We start from the raw sequence: 18219 nt of genomic DNA, 5'->3' as shown, positions 1-18219 counted from the left end.
ACACAATGCAGGGCATACAAGAGTCACACCTTTCAACTATTTACTTCACAATAGAACAAATACAGCTGCGCCATCGCCGAAACTCTTCCGCTGTTCATTCGTTAGCGCCTATGCAGGATCGATGGCGCATTCCTGTCCATTTGGACAGGATGAGTTCTACCTCTTGTCTGATTCGCATATCGTTGGCTCTTTGGAGGATTTGTGCCATGGTCGTGCCCCGTGTGAAAATGGTTGAAATGATTGTAAGTTGTCACTCTTGTACGTCCTCTCTAGTTGTAGTCCGGTTGGTGTCCGGCGGCTCGAGCGGTATGGTTTGTTACGTACACCTGAAAGCAAAGAGGTCCATGCAATTATGCTTTCCCGTGGATACGGATGCGGCCGGGAGAAAAGATGGGACGTACAGAGGTCCTGGGATCTCCAGGGATTTAGACCCCCCATCCCCCCCTCTCGTCAGCACTGACAAACGTCAAGAAACATCACGTCAGCCGTCCGCCTCCGCCCGTAACATGCCCTTCCCTTGGATCTCGGAAGCACTGCTGATGCTGCAGGAAAATAGTGAAAACATGGTAGATAACGCAACTGAAGATACCGAAGTAAGCGAGGTCCATACAGCAATTTCGAACAAAACCGGTTGACGGAGATTTTTCCCTTTTCCAACACGTTTTTCACAGTTTCATTAGAGACCAAACTATCTCTACAGGAGTACGCTAGGTGCACCTGAGGGCATCGATGTACAGGCAGTGTAGGGAAATAATTTGGTGCCATTTCATTTCAGCAGAACGGCTGTTGGTGTGCGTCACAAGCGATGTCAACAAAATGCCAGATAATCTCTGCGATGTCCTGTTGCTCGAATGCCGTGACAGGTTTCCGTTCAAAAGGGAGGCAAAGTGAAGTCGAAAAATTCGCCACGTCTAATGCAGTAACTTGCCGTGGCACGAAATGCGGCATTGACATGCCTATACTGTAAGTAATCCGGCAATTAGAATGTGACATCGGTAAAAACAAAGTAGGCAGGACAGCTCCGGACACCTATACAGTCCGCTGAATGAGTATTTTTGCAAAACGCTAATGTCTAACCCGGCCAAACTGTGAATCAATGGGTAGTGTCTGCTTCCATGATACCCTAGATCGCTTGGCTTCCAACCAAGTGAAGGACTCCAGTATTTCGTGCAGACATACAATGTGCGCAGAAAACGTCTCTGTGGAAGTATGCTAGAAAGGACGTGTAGGACTACCGAGGATTAATGTTGGGCCAAGGAACAAAACGACAAAGAAAAAGGTAGAATATGTTAGAGTCCCCCCCCCGACTGCAGCACGCTCTCGATATTAGTCGTCCTGCAATGCGAAGCCATGGTTCCTTCCCATCAAGGTTGACAATCGATCACGGAGATTTCTTTAGCTGTACCCCGAGAAATTTTCGAACTTGTCCCAGGCTCAACTAGGACAGGTTGCAAACCTCATTGTAGAGTTGGGACCGGTTTAAGTGGTTCCACATCAACTGGTTCGTGTTCGGTAACACAGTTCTCCTCGTACCAGTTCGAAAAATTTCTCTGGGTACAGCTAAAGAACCAGTTCGGCTAACTGATTTTGTAACCGATTTGGTTTCTTTAGTTGTACCCAGAGAAATTTTTCGAACTGGTACGAGGAGAACTGTGTTACCGAACACGAACCAGTTGATGTGGAATCACTTCAACCGTTCCCAACTCTACAATGAGGTTTGCAACCTCTCCTAGTTGAGCCTGTGACCGGTTAGCAACCAGTTGGGCCAACTGATTTTGTAACCGATCCCACCCAGAACTGGGACTGCGTGAACTGTTGTTCAATCTCAGTTCAAACAGGGGACTGATTACAAACTGAGTGACGAGCTTCGGACTGCTGAAGTTCCTGTTGGCCTGTTCGATAACAGCCGTAGCTGGCACGAGTTCAACTGGTGTGTAACTGGTGCCCCATTACAGGATCGCTGTTCCCAAAAAGGCAGATCCCAGCTACAGAAACACAAAAATGCAATTTACTTTTAGTTATTAAATGAATGAATGAATGAAAATTTTTTAACACCAAACGGGGCGGGGGTAAATATGGCAAAAAAGCCGGAAATGCTTGACGAGGCCATAGCTCCCCTATGGTATGCATTAACATCACAATAACTAAGATTAATGTACAATAACTACAATAAACGTTACAAACGTTACCAATTTTTTTAACTAGGTACCAGTTGAACGGTGTTATCGAACAGGGACCACCTCCAGTGGAATCAGTTGGGCAACTAGTCCCTGTTTGATAATACAGTTCACCCAATCCCAGTTGAGACTGGGACTGGTTCGAAACCAGTTGGGCCAACTGGAACCAGTTGAGACTGGGACCGGCCAGAACCTAGTTGGGCCAACGGGTAACAGTTGATCACCTTTCCCTGTGGAAGGGTTAATGAGCCGACGGGCAATCATAAGGCCGGAGTCACTCTGGTTGTACACGTACGTAAACCAATCATGTGTGGCATATGTATAATGCTCGGTCACGCTGGTTATACATGTTTATGCATATTTTGTTTGATAACTAGTTTGGTCCAAACGCTTGTATGATTATACATCGTCTCGACCATGTGTTATTCAAACATCGGTCACACTGGTTATTCAACTGAACTGGAGGAACAGTGGGAGTGCCTTAAACCCTAATGCATGGCAAACGACAGTTTCACAGAAACCAACGGAAGAGTTAATATACTTTCCATGTGCCGACATCGCTATTCAAGATGTACGATGACTACGAAGACGGGGCTGCACTTGCTGATATTGTCTCATGCTCCATGTGCGCAGACAATGAGCTCGCCATTTTAAACACACGTGCAACACAATGTTGCTGACACGGACTTATAACTGACTCGTGCAAAATAACCCAGGCGCATTACAATCTCGTTGACACTGACTCGTGCGAACGAACACTATCGCGGCGAATAGGCCCGTTTTTCCAACTTATCCATCACCGTTTTTCGGTAGTGCCCCAATGTATCGTCGTGTGTATCACAACATGTTGTCAAACAGTCCACACGGTCACACTGGTTATACATACGTGTTTTAAAACATTTTAGCTGGTGTATAAGCCAAGTGACCAGCACTGTATGATGATACATGTTTAGGGGATGTTTGGTACATACGTTCGTCATACATGTACTATGACGACATGTTTGTGTATAATGTTATTCAGTGCCGTTATGTAGTAGCTGAGGTCTCCTTAGTGTAGTGTCTTCATGATGATTTTTCTGTTTCCTAGGGTACCTAGCAAGTCACTTCAAGACTTACAGACGACGAATGGAAGGGATAATCTGGCGTGGTTCGGGAGAAACAATTTGCCCCATTTTGCGCAACTCAACATCAAACTTTTCACTTCTAACAACGACGCACAAATAGACGACATCATTAGTTTCTTCAAGGCAAGTACATGATGAGCTTTCTTCCAACATGTAACGTCGCTGTGAAGGGGGACCCAATCCAGATCGCCCAATGAGGTAGTTAGGCTATATCCTGCAGGTCCACGATGGATAGCTAGTGGAGGAATCCACCTAAAGGGACTGCCGGAAAACCCATCTGTGAAACCTATACTATTATATTCCGTAGTTTGCCTACTTGACGTACAGTCTACTTGACGCCCTCTTTCTCCCTTAGCAGATCAGTGAGAAGGCGACACAATCACAGGATAAATGCGACGTAAGACTATGATAGACCCGCACAGCCGTGATGTTCCTTTACCGATGCTTTCTCCCTTGTTGGTTCTTAGGGAGCGACGTGTTGTTGTTTTGCAGAGGGGAAATTTGGTAATACATGTGGCTTGAGGCTACACCGCTATTTCGCGTGCAATTTTTCGATACTGTGCAATGAGGCCCATGAAGATTAAAATTGCACTCTAGGGACGAGGTGACTGGAAGTGGATGCGACCCGTTCGTTTGAAGCAAGACGTGTCATATGGATGACTTCCCTGTGCCTAGTTGAGGTCTCATTGTGCGGTGTCATTAGCGTGCATATAGATACTAACGTGGACTTTCTTGAATATTGTCTGCCTCATTGTACTCGGTAAACAATTATATTCACTTACTTTTTAGTCCATTTGTACTATACTCACCATATGTATCATGCATTGTCGTTCATTTAAGTCGCATTTAAGTCTCATTGTGTATGACCACCAAAAGCCCAAATCTGTAGGAGTGCTTGCGTCCAAGTGTCCCGTGCTACAGTGTTCATGAAAGAACCAGCAGAGTTGCTCAGCCCCAGAAAAGCGTTGGACCCAGTAAACCATAATCTGTTTTTTGAACGAATTATCTTCGTAAGCTTAGTTATTGGTCCTCGCCTGGATGAAAGATTGTCCGAGGAACGGGAAAAAGACTGTTGTAATTAATCAACTACCATCAAGTGCAACCGATGTGTTTTCCCACGGGGATGGGTATTAGGCCCACTTTTAGTTTAATTTATGTAAAACATTGCCAAAATCATCGGCTCATGTATCAGATTATGTAGTGCGTGACTGGGTTAGGGTTAATGACGTTAAGTTACGACAACTCGATCTGCTGAGAACAGAACAGTGGCGTAACAATGGCGTTAAGTACGTGCGAGTGTTAGTAATCCGCTACCGGTAGCCCCGTAGACTAAGGCGTACACTGCAACCTATCAACGGATATTATTCTGAGTCGCGCTTTCTGGTTGGGGTTCCTTTAGGACACACATGCACACTTAGAACACTTGCTATTACTAAGAGTAAGTTTTTCTTTGTGCTAACACTTAATCACCTAAATTGCAAATTGAATTGAGAAGTCTCTCAAAGCGTTGCAAAATACGAATATGCAAGTGCAAGTATTCAGAGTTAGCGAGACACTTCATTTTACAAGAGGAAATTTAGGACAACACAGATACCTAGGAATGAGTGTGTCAGCCACATGTCCTCCAACATTTGGAATACGCTAGCCCAGCGAGGGATCCTTCTGAATTAGAAAAAAAAAAGAACGCGCAGCGTGTGTTATTACCAATAACCATCGTTGCGCAGACGAACTGATTTCAAAGCCATGCTGGGATGGCCTCAACTCCATGGAGGCCCGATTGACACTCCTTCCATAAATTTATTTTAAATCAACTGTAAAGTCAATAGCAAACCTGAACGCTTTTCTGAAAGCTTGTAGCTCTGCAAGCTTGAGGTATGTAATAGCTCCACTGTACCTTCAGTATTCTCTCAGCGATCGAATTTCAAAGGGTGTTCTGCCAAGCGAAGCTTGCGAACTCCTGGTGCGGAGCCCTGAGGCTCCAGCAACTGTGACTCATCTGGGCCAAATTGTGGGCGTTAACGCGCTTTCGGAGCACTCACACCTAGCCGTCACCGGTGTACGGTTTGTGTACCGCGGAACATAAGAACCAGAGAAGGGGCCTTATCGTGGTCAAAGTAATCGACCTCGATTATTTTAAATCTCTTCAGTCATTGGTGCACAATCCAAAAAGGCGTGAATATTAAAAGTGGTTGACACCTTTTATCAACCAATGGCCCAACGCGTTATCTTGGAAAGCGACCCGCCTTATCACTGTTTCCTCCTGATAATTGTGCCTTGTTGCTTGGGTTCTTTGGTGTTGGAAACGGAAAACTGCACCGGCGTAAAACTGAATTTCGTGGAGAATCCTCGGAAAAGCACGCTCGTAATTTCCTTTCTTGCTCTTTTGTCATTTTTCATGACGTACACGTGTGCAAGACGGCAATGTTTGTGTGATACCGTGACTGTACACTTAGCATTTATAATGCGGTATGTGCCCGTAAGATAGCGCTGATGGCAGGCAACAAAGCGATAAAACCGCAAAGGATCATGCAAAGGGTCGAACGGACAGTGTGGCACGAGACGTAAACGCGTTAATGAGAAGTCGGTTCGTGCTTTAAATCTTGAGCATTATTTATGAGCTTTTTTATATATTTTTCTGTGTTCGTGTGCTCGATATGCTAAATGATAAGTGATATTTATGCTTATTTTGCTCGTGAGCTGTGGGGGTGGTAATGGTATAGCAAATAAGTTTTACTCAACAAACTGAACTTTGGTTACTTGTACGGTGCCTTGACGACGCTTCGAAGGACGCGCCACTCTCATGCATCTGAGGCGGCGATCCTCACGGAGGAACTGTGTTACGCGGTGAAGCGCGTTCTGCAGCGGTGCTTTTAATTCATTATTAAAGAAAAACGAAGAAAGATATGAATTTTTGGTTTTGAGAGCACATACGGACTTTATACAACACAATAAATGGAACTGCACATGCATCACGAAACCCGTCGCCGCTCAAAGTAATCGACCATATTTCGCTACATTTCAGCATTGAAGCTAATCTTTTACGTCATTGTTACATCAAATGACGTAGGGTCACCGTCCGAGATTACGGCCGAGAGGCTGCCGAGGAAAACTAGGTATAAATTTCAGTTCAACGGTCGGGATCTAAAGGCGGAGTATTTCGTGGCAGCCCCGCCCTACAGCTTGTGACGTAAAGTAATCGAGGTCGATTAGTTTTGACGAGGATAGGGCCCCCGACCTGATTTATGTAAATCGCCTGGATGGGAGGGTTCAAACACAGCAGAGATATAGAGAGAGGACGAAACAGACGTGGATGCACAAATAGATCAACAGATGGCGCGGATGGCACCGATATCAGGTTACGACCGTTATCTGCTTAAGCTGAACTTTACTGTTCTTCAACACAGGTCCTATGGCAAATAGTAACATATGTTAAATGTGCCTCGGAGTATTTCCATATCCCATGACATCTGTCTGCCGATCCGGGGCTGGGCTTTCGATCAACACCATGGCTCTGAAGAAATATGCCTTCTCTGCCTTCCACAGGGTTTGCGCGACCAACAAACCCAGATCCAGACGAGAGGTTTACATATTATCGGTGTGATACCTGCCGTCTACGACGCAGCGGATACCATCAATGACGAAATGAGATCGCAGCTGCTACGGTATGCTAGGTAAGTAAAATGTCATCTGTTACATTAACCAGTTCTATAGAGATCATAGTTAATGATGGGCTTCGAAGTGAGCGCACACGCCGTCGATTATCACACGCTTATCTGTCAACCTTACTCGGAAGACAACAGCCCTACAATCTTGCCCTACAATCTTGCCCTACAATCACTTGCCCTACAATCTTGCACGACGAACACGAGGTAACCGTTTATCAAGCAGAGCTTGGGAGTCACACAGTCCACGATGTGATAGTGCAGCGATGGCTTCCACCGTGATGCACTTTAGGTCACTCACATGCGTACGCAATCCTTTGCGTAATCTTTGTCAATGCGACTTCGTAGAGGGTGAGGTTGAGGCCTTGAGACACAGAGGCATATCCCATAATTGAGTTTGTAGCATGCGCGGCCCATTGCTAGGCAGGAATAGCAGAGACTATAAATTCCATGCTAAGGGATATCAATCCCGTACCCTACTTGCAAATGTGGCCATCGTCAGCTCTGTGGAGAAAGAAAAATGTCGCGCTTAATCCCGACAGAAAAGAGGGGCTCAGACTTCACTGCACTGTGCGCTGTGTTTGTCGGCGTTTCACCGCTTGCATTACTGCAGCAGCCATATCCGCTTTCTGTGATAGACATCCGAAAATGCCTTTTTTCCCTCATAATTTCAAAAATCCGGGGCCTTCATTCGCGAGACTACTGTGACTGTCAGCGACGCCACAGTGGTCGGGTATGTCGATTAATTTTGCCAGGTTGATAGTGCGCCGAAAACCCGACACACGCCGCACCACATTTAACGTCCCTCGCAGAAGACAGCGTGTCTGAGAGACTTGTGCTCTTCTATCAAGTTCCCACCGTCCTAAGCCTGCGTCGTAAGACTGCCAGCGCCGTGTCCACATCAGAATTGGCTGCTCTCGGACCTAGTGCAGCTACTGTTTTTGTTTCTTTGGTTGTTTGTTTTTATGGAGAGATGCGCGACGATGGGTACACCGGTTCACTTTCGAGACCAAGAAAGCCACAACAGTCTCTGATCCTCTTGAGAAAGGTGTCGCGAAGGGTCGACTTGGTGTTGAGACTCCAGAGCAAGTCCACGAAAGCGGATATATTCCCAAGCTTTTTGTCTCCGGGGATATCGGTGTTCCACATGAGGTGTGGGCCACCCATATTTGCAGCTTTTCTGGCTTGTTTGGCCTTTCTGGCAGACCATTTGGAGGGGGTTACAGGATCTTGAGGGGTGTCTTTGGGGGTCCCGAGGGAGCAAAAGGGCGGCCGCAGCTGCTCGGGGTTGGCTCCCCGAAGAGACCCGAATATCTCACTCGGTAGAGAACGATACTCTAAATCTCGAGGTCGTGGGCTCGGTCCCCGCGTTGAGCACCAATTGTGGAAATCTTTGTTCTCGCTCACACCGGGAAGCCCGTCCGGCCAATCGCAAGACTAGACACTACACTAGCGAAACAACTGCGTTCATTTATTACCTCACGGGCGAGTCACACGAATCTCTCCCAATAGCAGTCTGCCACACACTGCAACCCTGGCTTCCACCTTGTGTCCTTGTTTTCCTCCTTTTGTCATTTTACACTACCACCTTATAGAACAGCACTCCATGGGTCAGCTGGACCTAACACTGTCTCTCTCTCTCACACACACACACAATTGCTTGTCCCTGTCTAAATTTAGTTAACCAACGCTGTGCCCCCAAAACTCTTTTTACCTTTTTGGACACCATATGACTTCGATCCTTGTTGTGAAGGGGCTCATTATTTCATTCCCCATATCACCACCAGCAATAGGATAGAGTACCGCCGCTGGCGATGAAACTCCCCGTTCATGACCTCAAAATAAAGTTGTTGTCCATGTTTTTGGTGTCCATGTCCACGACATGTTCCACCAATTGGCGTCCATCGTTCCATCGTCGTCGCCACGAAACGAAACGCCTGAAATGTTGGAATTCGCACTATGATGAACGACAGCAGTGCTAGCGTATCAGTGCACGTTTCCCGCGCTTCAAAGTTCAAGTAATTTTCGGGTGTCTCAGTGTCAGGCTGCAAACAGTGTAAGAATATCATATAAATAATCTATATACGTCCTGAGACGACCCATCGTGAATAAATGCACGGGCCCTTACGCTTTCTCTTCCAGGGAACTATCTCCAGATGCGCTACTCGTCCGAACATCTCAGAGAGAAGAAATCGTAGGTGTTCCAAGCTGTCGGCTTAACGCACCATCACTGTGGACACACCTAGCCAATGTCATCGGTCAGCCATCGTTCGTACGGAAGAACCTCTATGCTGTAGTGTTACGCTCTAACTTGTCTTCTCTGCGCCATTGTAAAACAGTTGACATACATACCTGGACATCACTTTGCTAACGACTGCAAACCGTGCTAGTTACCGTATTTCTTTTCTTCCCGTAATCCTTTACCCTGCGACCAATTAAAATATCTAAATGTCGTTATGCGGCCTCCCTTTTGTATCAGTCTTTACGCGTTGCAGCAAATACTCTACAACAACGTAACCATCCGTTCTTTTGCTCCGCGTGTGATATGTCGACTTCACGAGAGCATTGCCTTAGGTCTGTTGCGAATTACTACGTGGGTGCAGGAGCATTTCCTGGTGTTTTAGTTGTTGTACTTCACTGTGTTCGCTGCGTCGTACTTGCAAAAATAACTGGTTTCCTATCGACGGATGAAATTCTTGTAGCAGACTACGACAGCAGCCAGTGGGTTGTTAAACCCAAACAAACACGGCGGAAATTAGAAGAAATTATACTTTTAACGAAAAATTCGGCTTCCGTGCATTCGAATGGGTTATACCGAGACCATCATGGGGGAGTTAGAGGGATTGTTTGCAAGTACAGTTGCGAGAGCAATTTCTGCAGACGGCGCAACGATACTTCAAGAAATATGCTTAACTGTGGTCCCTTGGTGTACCTACGCATAGCTCTGCTGATACCCTGCTGCTGCTACTACGTAATCTACTTAAGGAAACCAAACTAAGCTTAATTCCGAGGATTTTTCTGCTTGTAAATGTCCACCAGTATGTAAGTGTCCAGTAAGAGTTCATGACAAGTGACCCTGTTTGGAGAGGGTGGATAAGCTTTGAGCAGCTACGCCGTCGGGAGGCGCATGGCGCAAGGTATTACACCGCATATCTCAAGATTCGAAACCAATTTGTCACAGTAGGCATTTGACACAGAAAAGCAAAGCCTTGCTAAAACACTTTTCGTGCCCTGCGGTTCTTTCAAACTTGTTCGTTATCATGCAGGTCCAGTCGTTGGGGCTCATCAAGACCGTCCAGCTTCCCTCCGACCTGCCATTATTGCTTTCCTTCACCTGCGCCCGCTACATGATCACCTACAGGGGTATACCCAGGGGCTTGGCCAATGACAATATGGATCTAGTCAGCAATCAGCAATGCCAGAAATGCCAAATCACTACACTGAACCTTTGGTTTAACTGGGTAAGCAACACCTTGAGGCTGGTTCACAACAAACATAAAGGGGACTCGCGGAGCCCGCTAAACAGCAAGTTGGCGAGGAGCTTGCAAAACTACCTTACCTTGTGTAGCGCTTCCGTGCAAAACTAGCGCAACTATTAATTGTTGATGACTAATGAACGAACGAGGACGGGGGACAGTACGTAAGTCAGCTAGTCCGCCGTCTTCAACGCTGTCTCTGTTCGTCGTCGAGTGTATCGCGTTGCTTCGAAAAGTGATTGATAGAAACACCTGCGTCACCGCTACAAAATGAGTAGTGTGAAAAGCACAGCTAGCAAAGTTGGCGCTCAGGAGAGGGAGTCTGTTGTAATCTTAGTACTGATTGTGTCCTCTGAGGTTCGATCTGGGATTTCCAACACTTTATTGAGGGATGATGGAACTGTTCCCCCTGAAGTCGGCCTCAGACACCTAATGCTGCTTCCCGGGGTAACCGGGGAGACACAAAGATGGGCACCCACGGCCTGTGCAATTCGCAGCTCTACTTTATTTCTTGCCGCATCGGGAAACTGGGAAACACAGCAGATTGGAGGATCCTTTTGGTAACGATTCGGAAACGTAACCCAAGGTCCCGATTACCTTAAGTAGCTGAATATCATGATGCTGATCATTGATTGGACTAAAACTGCCTCATGTGTGTTTCTCCTGTTTGTGTGTTTCCCCGGGGAAGGACTGCTGTTATCCGCGCCACACAGACGTGGACAAATGCTGAAGGGAGAATGATTGACGGAATAGAGGACAGCATGTATGTTGTGCGCCCTGGACCGACTTCGGGGGAACATTCTTATGGAGACTCTGTAGGGAGCCCATTGGAAAATTGGATAGGATACCACAACAAAAAAATGCCGCAAGATCTTGGCTGCCACCATCCAAGCAGACGCTGTTTGCCCTCGCGGCTAATGTGGCTCGTCACTCATTGATTGCGCGTCCCACGTGATATCGTTCATATCCCACGATACTACGGAGGGACAGCGCAAGCGATGCTTCTCTGGAGCATTCGCGCACGTGTAGAGTTGGCAGATGTGCCGCCATTCGGATCCAAATGGGATGACTGAAAATTAGGATCGTAGCGGCGAACGTGAAAGCCTGCAGCCACTGCATTCGACCCGATTTTAACTGGCACTAAAGGGTACACTGAAGTGATCGTGTTGGCAAGCAAAAGCCCTGTGTCTGCACGATGCCTATGGCCACTTTTGGAGCTTGGCTGCACACAAATGAATGAAAGCGCTTCAACTTCCGGAATGCTATTGTATGTTGTACGCGTATACCAGTGGGCAAAAAGCATGTCGATTTTTTTTTTTCTTTTTCTGCGAACCTAACCTACCGATGTGAGCTGATTCATGCTGTTTACGAATCATGATATCTTGACGCATCCGGCGATCACCCTCATCTCGGAGGATCATGGCCAGTATAGTTGATCCAGAACCACATACATGGGAGTTCCTACGAAAATTAAAGAGACGTCTACGCAGACGTAACATAATTATCATCTTCAACTGTTTAACGTTCCTATAATACAATGGTTGAAACGGATCATCATACGATGTCTGTTGGTGGATAGAGTAGTGATTACTTAAAAGGACTCGAGAAGAAATAGGAGTATGTCGAAAGAAGAAAAGATTAGGATTACATGCCCTGGGACACACAGTCGCTCCAAGAACCACAACTGCAGCGTGGAATCCTGGAGCGCATGAGAGCTTTCAATCTCGCGTGTCACAAAAAAAAAAAAGAAACTCTTCCCATCGGCCTCTCGTGAGGAACGCAACGTCCCTTCTTCAGTCTTCCTTTCTTTTCGCAGTCATATTTCACATTTTATTCGGTTTCCTGTGTGACAGGGGTCATAGAATGCCAGAGTTCTAGGGATGCAGTAAGCGAGACAGAGCAGAAGACAACACCCCATAGCAAGACGAGTCACGAGATCGGACGGCAACGGCGAAATAATAATCATAATATCAGATAAATAATATAATTATATTGCGATACAACTGAGATCATGAGCGATGGCACACCTGTTGGCCTGTGGATTAATACTTTCACGTGCGATGAAACCTCAGCACACAAGACCCCGTAATCAACGCTCTCGTGGAAGACTGCCCCAGCACGCTCAACTTGCACCCTGCCACCAAGTAGCTGGCGTCCACGGCCAGGATCGAACCAGGGATCTGGCAACCAGAAGGCGAACACTCTACCGATTGTGCCACAGAGGCCGGTACTACCATGCACAGACCACATGGCAGCGTAACTCGAGCACAATCTCTGGAGCAAGAGCGCTTTGATTGTCTGGCCGCGTGTCCATCCGCAGTTGACGTTTTCGCTGTACATTTGCTCCATGGAGGTTAGCTTTTAGATGAACAGGAGAGTTGGGCTGATTTCGCTCTTTCATCTGCTTTTCTTAAACAGTAAAAGCTTTGGGATTACGCACATTACATGTCACACGTGTCATTCACATATTCCTTCTAGAGTGAAAACATCGCTTTCATTCTGCAGTGTTGTAGACGACGTAAGGCCATCACCTCAGTGCCCCTTTAACAGCTGACGCTGTATAAGTTGCTGGATGTTCATTATCCCCTGGATGAGGTGATAAAGAAACAAAAATTCGGGAGGTGTCGCGAATTATCTTGGAGGCCTTCGGCGGAGGTCTGTATAAATGACTTCCCACCGCAACGTAAGTTCGAAGCGATTGCCTTAGGAGCCCGTTTGGTAGTTTTTATCAACCAATCTACGCGGGAGAATTGCCTCTTGGGTATTATTTCACCGGTCTTGACACTCATTTATGTATTTCGCGCGGTGTATGATGTCAATTACAACAGCGTAAATTCCACCAGCGTGGCACTTGGAGCAATCAAGCATTACCGAAAGCACCGCTTGCTGCTAGCGCATTCGTCCACCAACGAGGTAGGACATAAGTCTCCGCTCACTGCTAAGGTGTGACGCATAAAACCATGAAAAAAATTCACAGCTCACGCATTCCATCAACTTCAAATACAAATTTTTCAATGTCTCAATATATCAAGTACAGGACTTACTATAATAATCTTCTTTCAGGACTGCACGCGAAAATTTGGACTTGAGAAGCGCAGCATGACTAATTATGTTGCTAAAAAATTTCTGTCCCGAACTGAAATCTACATGTTCGACACCAACGTCACATACAGGATGAAGGTAATTCACTTCACATATTATTGATATATGTTGATGATGTCAAGACGTGTTGGACATAGATTATATGTGGCAGCAAGGCGTGCTGTGATGTATCAGTCTCAGTCGCATCAGTATCAGTACCAGTTTCGATTCTGCTCTTCTCCGTGGAAGACCAAGTGTAGGGCCATATCGGTGCAAACAAGCCTGTTGTACGTTTATCTGGAATAACCTGGGATGACGTGTCGGGACGCCTTTAGCGAATTCTTTGTGTAGCGTTTGTACGAAGGACAGTCTTGATCTGATCGTAATTGTTTTGTTTCAGTGTGCTTTTAAACACAAACGGTAAAACGTTAAAGAGTGCAGGAAGAAAAATAAGCCCATTTAAACTGCGGTCGTTTCCAAGGTGTTTTCAGAATTTTCAAAATCGTTTCAGAATTTTGTGATTTTTCTAGTAATTATGTGGTACTTTCTCATTTCATCGTACAAATATCGCCATGTGAGATTAGCAGCGGTAAAAGGGCAGTGACAATTACATTTGACACTGGTTTTACCGGATTTCGTAAACTTGGATGCAATTTTAACAAAAATACACAACAGAGATAGGTGCGCTCGTATATAGCTTAGACATGAGGGGTAGACTGTATTCAGAAGAATAATTAAATGTTTGCATAACTTTGCGCCAATTAAAGCGTGCGCACTAACAACAAGCAATGTATATTTAACCAGGATTTGTAGCTGAAACGGCGTATTACGTCCGCGTATTATGTATGTATTATTATGTATGAATGTAGTACTAAGTCCGCGATTTTACGGCACTCGCGTAGCAGCCACCGAAATGCTTCAAAGTCCCGCCCAAAAAGAACAGAAAAAAAATGTCGCGCTTATGTGCCCCTAGCGGACTGGTTTAACTTGAGATGAACACCTGTTTCTTGTATTTTTCGCGCGAACGCTTATCGCGCCAGGTGTTATCAACCTGTCCCCCGGCGACGTGACGGGGGAAACCTCCCCATCTTCTCCGAAACTCCAGGTCCTTCGGGCAAATCGGGAAACTCCATGGCTTCGCAGCGCCCCTCTTGATCATTTTGTTCATCAGAACGTTGAACAACTTTCGCTCGTGGACGCGAAGCGGATGCGGATCGCGGTTAAATCGCACACCTCGCCCACTCTCTCTATCAGAAGTTCGTTCTTTCTTTGTTATCGTCATACTTGTCAAATCGCACTCAGTATGTTTCGATGGGCAACCACTCTTCTACCGCCCGTAAAGTAGCGTCAGGTGTCCCACAGGGCAGCATCCTAGGACCGCTGCTATTTAATATATATATTAATGATATCGTAAATGCCACTGAGGTTGGAGATTTCTACATCTACGCCGATGATACAACGATATATTTTTCAGGGACGAATTTAGCTACGGTAGTGGATAGTGCAAATGTTGCTCTCTGTGCTATAAATGAGTGGGCAGTAAACAACCGTCTTCTAATAAATACTGATAAATCAAAAGCGGTATTATATAAAGCAAAAAACAAACCCATGCACTGCACGGTAGATGTAGTACTGGGAAATCAGCAAATAGATGTTGTGGATTCCGTAAAAGTCTTGGGTGTTGTTTTCTCTGCTGACCTATCCTGGACTAAACAGGTTGACTTAGTTTGTAGCAAAATTTCAAAAGTTTGCGGCATCTTGTCTAGGAGTCGACTTCTTTTCCCTGTACAGGTGAAACTTGTGATATATCAGTCACTTATTCACTCCGTTCTCTGTTACTGTAACCTGGTGTGGTGTTCTACTGGTTTGGTTAACTTAAAAAAGATACTCATATTACAAAAGAGAGCCGTTAGGATCATAGAGGGTGTCTCCGTTTACACACACGCTGAGCCCCTATTTGAGAAGCTAAGGATTATGAAAATTGACATCCTCTCTAATTACACTCTCGTTAGGTCGTACCTATGGGCCCTTCGCTTAAACAATAGCAGATGGTTGTCGCTGTGCAACCTTGACAGAACTACCAGTCGGCAGACACGCCAAGCACATCTGTGGCAGGTACCGCCAATAAGAACAAATTACGCCAAACAATCCTTAACTTACAGACTTACCATTGTTCTAAATAGCTTCTTGAATTCTAGTATTGATGTTTCACAGATGTCCTCAAGAAATCTGAGAAATATGTTTTCAGGTCAACTGAATTGATAAACTTGCATTTTGTCGTTCTGCATGTGTGTAATATTATTCCTTTTCCTTTTTCTAAGTGAATTTCATTGATAGCCTTGTATCTGTTATCTCTACTGCGCATGTTGTTGTTTCAAATATTTGCCTGTATTATTTTCTTTTGTTTGACTCCGCTGTTTGCACCAAATGCAGGGTGGTACCACCCTAGTCAAGCGGCTTCTGCTGCTTTTTGGCGTACCACCTTGTTTTGTGTTTGACACAAACAGAAATAAATGAAATGAAATGAAATGAAAATTGCTTGGTGTATGACCAAACCCAGCCCACCAACGCACTCAGTTTTTGATTCCACACATCGCCACCAGCAATGAGGCAGAGTATTGCCACCGGCCATTAAATACCCCATCATCGACTAAAGCTTGTCTTCGCGAATACAATTGTTGTTCTGAAATATGAGGCAGCAGCACCTAGTCAGCATTGTGGAAAGTAAGCGCTGTGAGGCTGAAACACGGGAACAAACTAGAAGCTTCAATGTGCTGCTCGCGAGACACCGTTGGCGAAATCGCCTGTCTGTAGTTGTGCAGCCTATATTACCTTGATTGCCCACGAACATCTTGTTCCGATATTCTATTTAAACGTGGACCATATCCTGCACGTGTCCTAGCAACACCTGAAGATTTGAGATGGTTTAAACCACGGGGGGCTGATGTGAGACAACCGTATCGCAGGCGATACCTTGGTACCGCGGGAGAGGGCGCTGCGTGTCCTTGGGACCACGCCACAAGACTGTGAACCTCTTTACCTTCTTCCATCTCGCGCCCTCTTCCCACTGAGTTGTAATCGACTGAGTGTCGTGTGCATAACATCAGATCCGTAGCTCTGCCCTCATGTTCTGCTCCATGCAGTTTGGAACACAGTTTGAGACGACACCTCGGTGTCGCCGTTCCTCCTTCGCCCTAAATCAGGCATTTTAGTAAGGACTTGCTTTGATGCTATTTTGTCCGCGCTTCAGGTCAGGCCGCGGTTTGTGTGTCGTTCGTAACAACAGTCTTTTTCGATGTTCCTTCAAATGACGCTAGGCCTGACACACACACTTCCCGAAACATGCATTTTAGTACATGTACAGAGTACTATGAAAGCGATAGGATAGGGTGTCTGTTAGGTTCACGCACACACACACACACACGGACACAAGCACACATTGTGCTGTACTCCAATTGATTTATTCTTTCTTGTGCCGTGTGTAGAGTAGTACAGAGCCCGGGTTTTTCTGGTACTTGAGCGAAGTCACTGCACTGCTGTAGTCCGCGATACGAAGGCTGTTCTCTTTGTTGGAGATACCATTGGCCTTACTGCACCAACAAAAGTTATCGACGGCACCACAGTCATTCTTAAAGGGAGTTCACGGAGACGTTTTCTCTAGACATGGAGACAGATCTTGTCGGTGATCCCGACTCCCCAAGGATGCCACTGCAAGGGGACCAACACGTTTGGGGGGGGGGGGTTCAAATAAAGTAATGTCAAAGTTAAATGCGACATCGTTGTTGCGTCCGCACAGTTATGAGTGTTCTTTTAAGCGCGGACTATTCGTTAAATATTCGTTCGTTATATTCGAAAACTGTGTGTCGCTTCCGCATTGACTTGTCGTGCAGAGCAAACAAAAGGGCCAGTGATGTGATGTAAATTTCTTGTATAATTTTTTTGCCCTTTGTAAAACCCCTCGTCACCCTCTGACTTTACGATGTTTTCCAGATATGCAACGCCCAAAAGCTATACAACTTTAGAGGTGGCTACGTCTTGTTCCTCGTCAACCATCTGGACTCAGGAAACACATGCAAGGACACCAACTTCACGCGGGGCTATGCGGACATACACTACATCAGGGCATATATGAACACTGCCTTTACCAATTGCTAGATGCAGCAAGCAGCTGCGTCCTGTTCGAAGATTATTCTTTATTTTCTCATACAATTCTAATTGGTATCTTGGCTGTATCGTGCGCATTGATGCATGTTCATTGTTTTACTTGGATAGTGGCATACCTATGGAAAACAAACTTTTCACCTTTTCTTAGCTTCTATTCTAGTAGAGTACTAACATCATAGGACCATCCGTCATGCAGATATAAATACCTTGCAAATAAATATATAAATATATAACATTGTGTCGATGAGGCAATGTCAAACTCCTTGCGTATTTTATAGGGGGCGCTACGAGGGTGAGTAATTATTATTCCTGCAGCTAGTTCAAATCCCAACGCGCACATCAAGTTATTTGCCAGCGACTGTCATATTTTCCGGAGTACAACGTGGCTGTGTCATCCGCACACCGGTCTGTGTTACTTAAGGCTAGTATAATATCCAACTTGCCCAGTTCACAACTCTACTACCGTGCACCTTTTCATTTCCCGTAAAATTCGCTAACATCAAAACTCGGGTGACTCTGGTTATTCACGACACTG

The 18219-nt window shown here is 45.7% G+C and overlaps 1 protein-coding gene across 1 annotated transcript; it reads left to right on the top strand.

The window, feature by feature from the left end:
• Window positions 1-887: 887 nt before the first annotated feature.
• On the top strand, window positions 888-17915 carry LOC135376974 (uncharacterized). Its single transcript, XM_064609375.1, has 7 exons — window positions 888-963; window positions 3265-3424; window positions 6845-6972; window positions 9106-9235; window positions 10230-10424; window positions 13503-13619; window positions 17511-17915. Exons 1-7 carry the CDS (start codon window positions 953-955, stop codon window positions 17673-17675), a joined length of 906 nt encoding a protein of 301 aa, XP_064465445.1. The 5' UTR covers window positions 888-952; the 3' UTR covers window positions 17676-17915.
• The last annotated feature ends 304 nt before the right edge of the window (window positions 17916-18219 follow it).

Source organism: Ornithodoros turicata, chromosome 1, assembly GCF_037126465.1.
Source record: "Ornithodoros turicata isolate Travis chromosome 1, ASM3712646v1, whole genome shotgun sequence".
NCBI lineage: Eukaryota > Metazoa > Arthropoda > Arachnida > Ixodida > Argasidae > Ornithodoros > Ornithodoros turicata.
The sequence above is the reverse complement of the archived record's forward strand: the minus strand, read 5'-3'. Positions and strand labels throughout refer to the sequence as shown.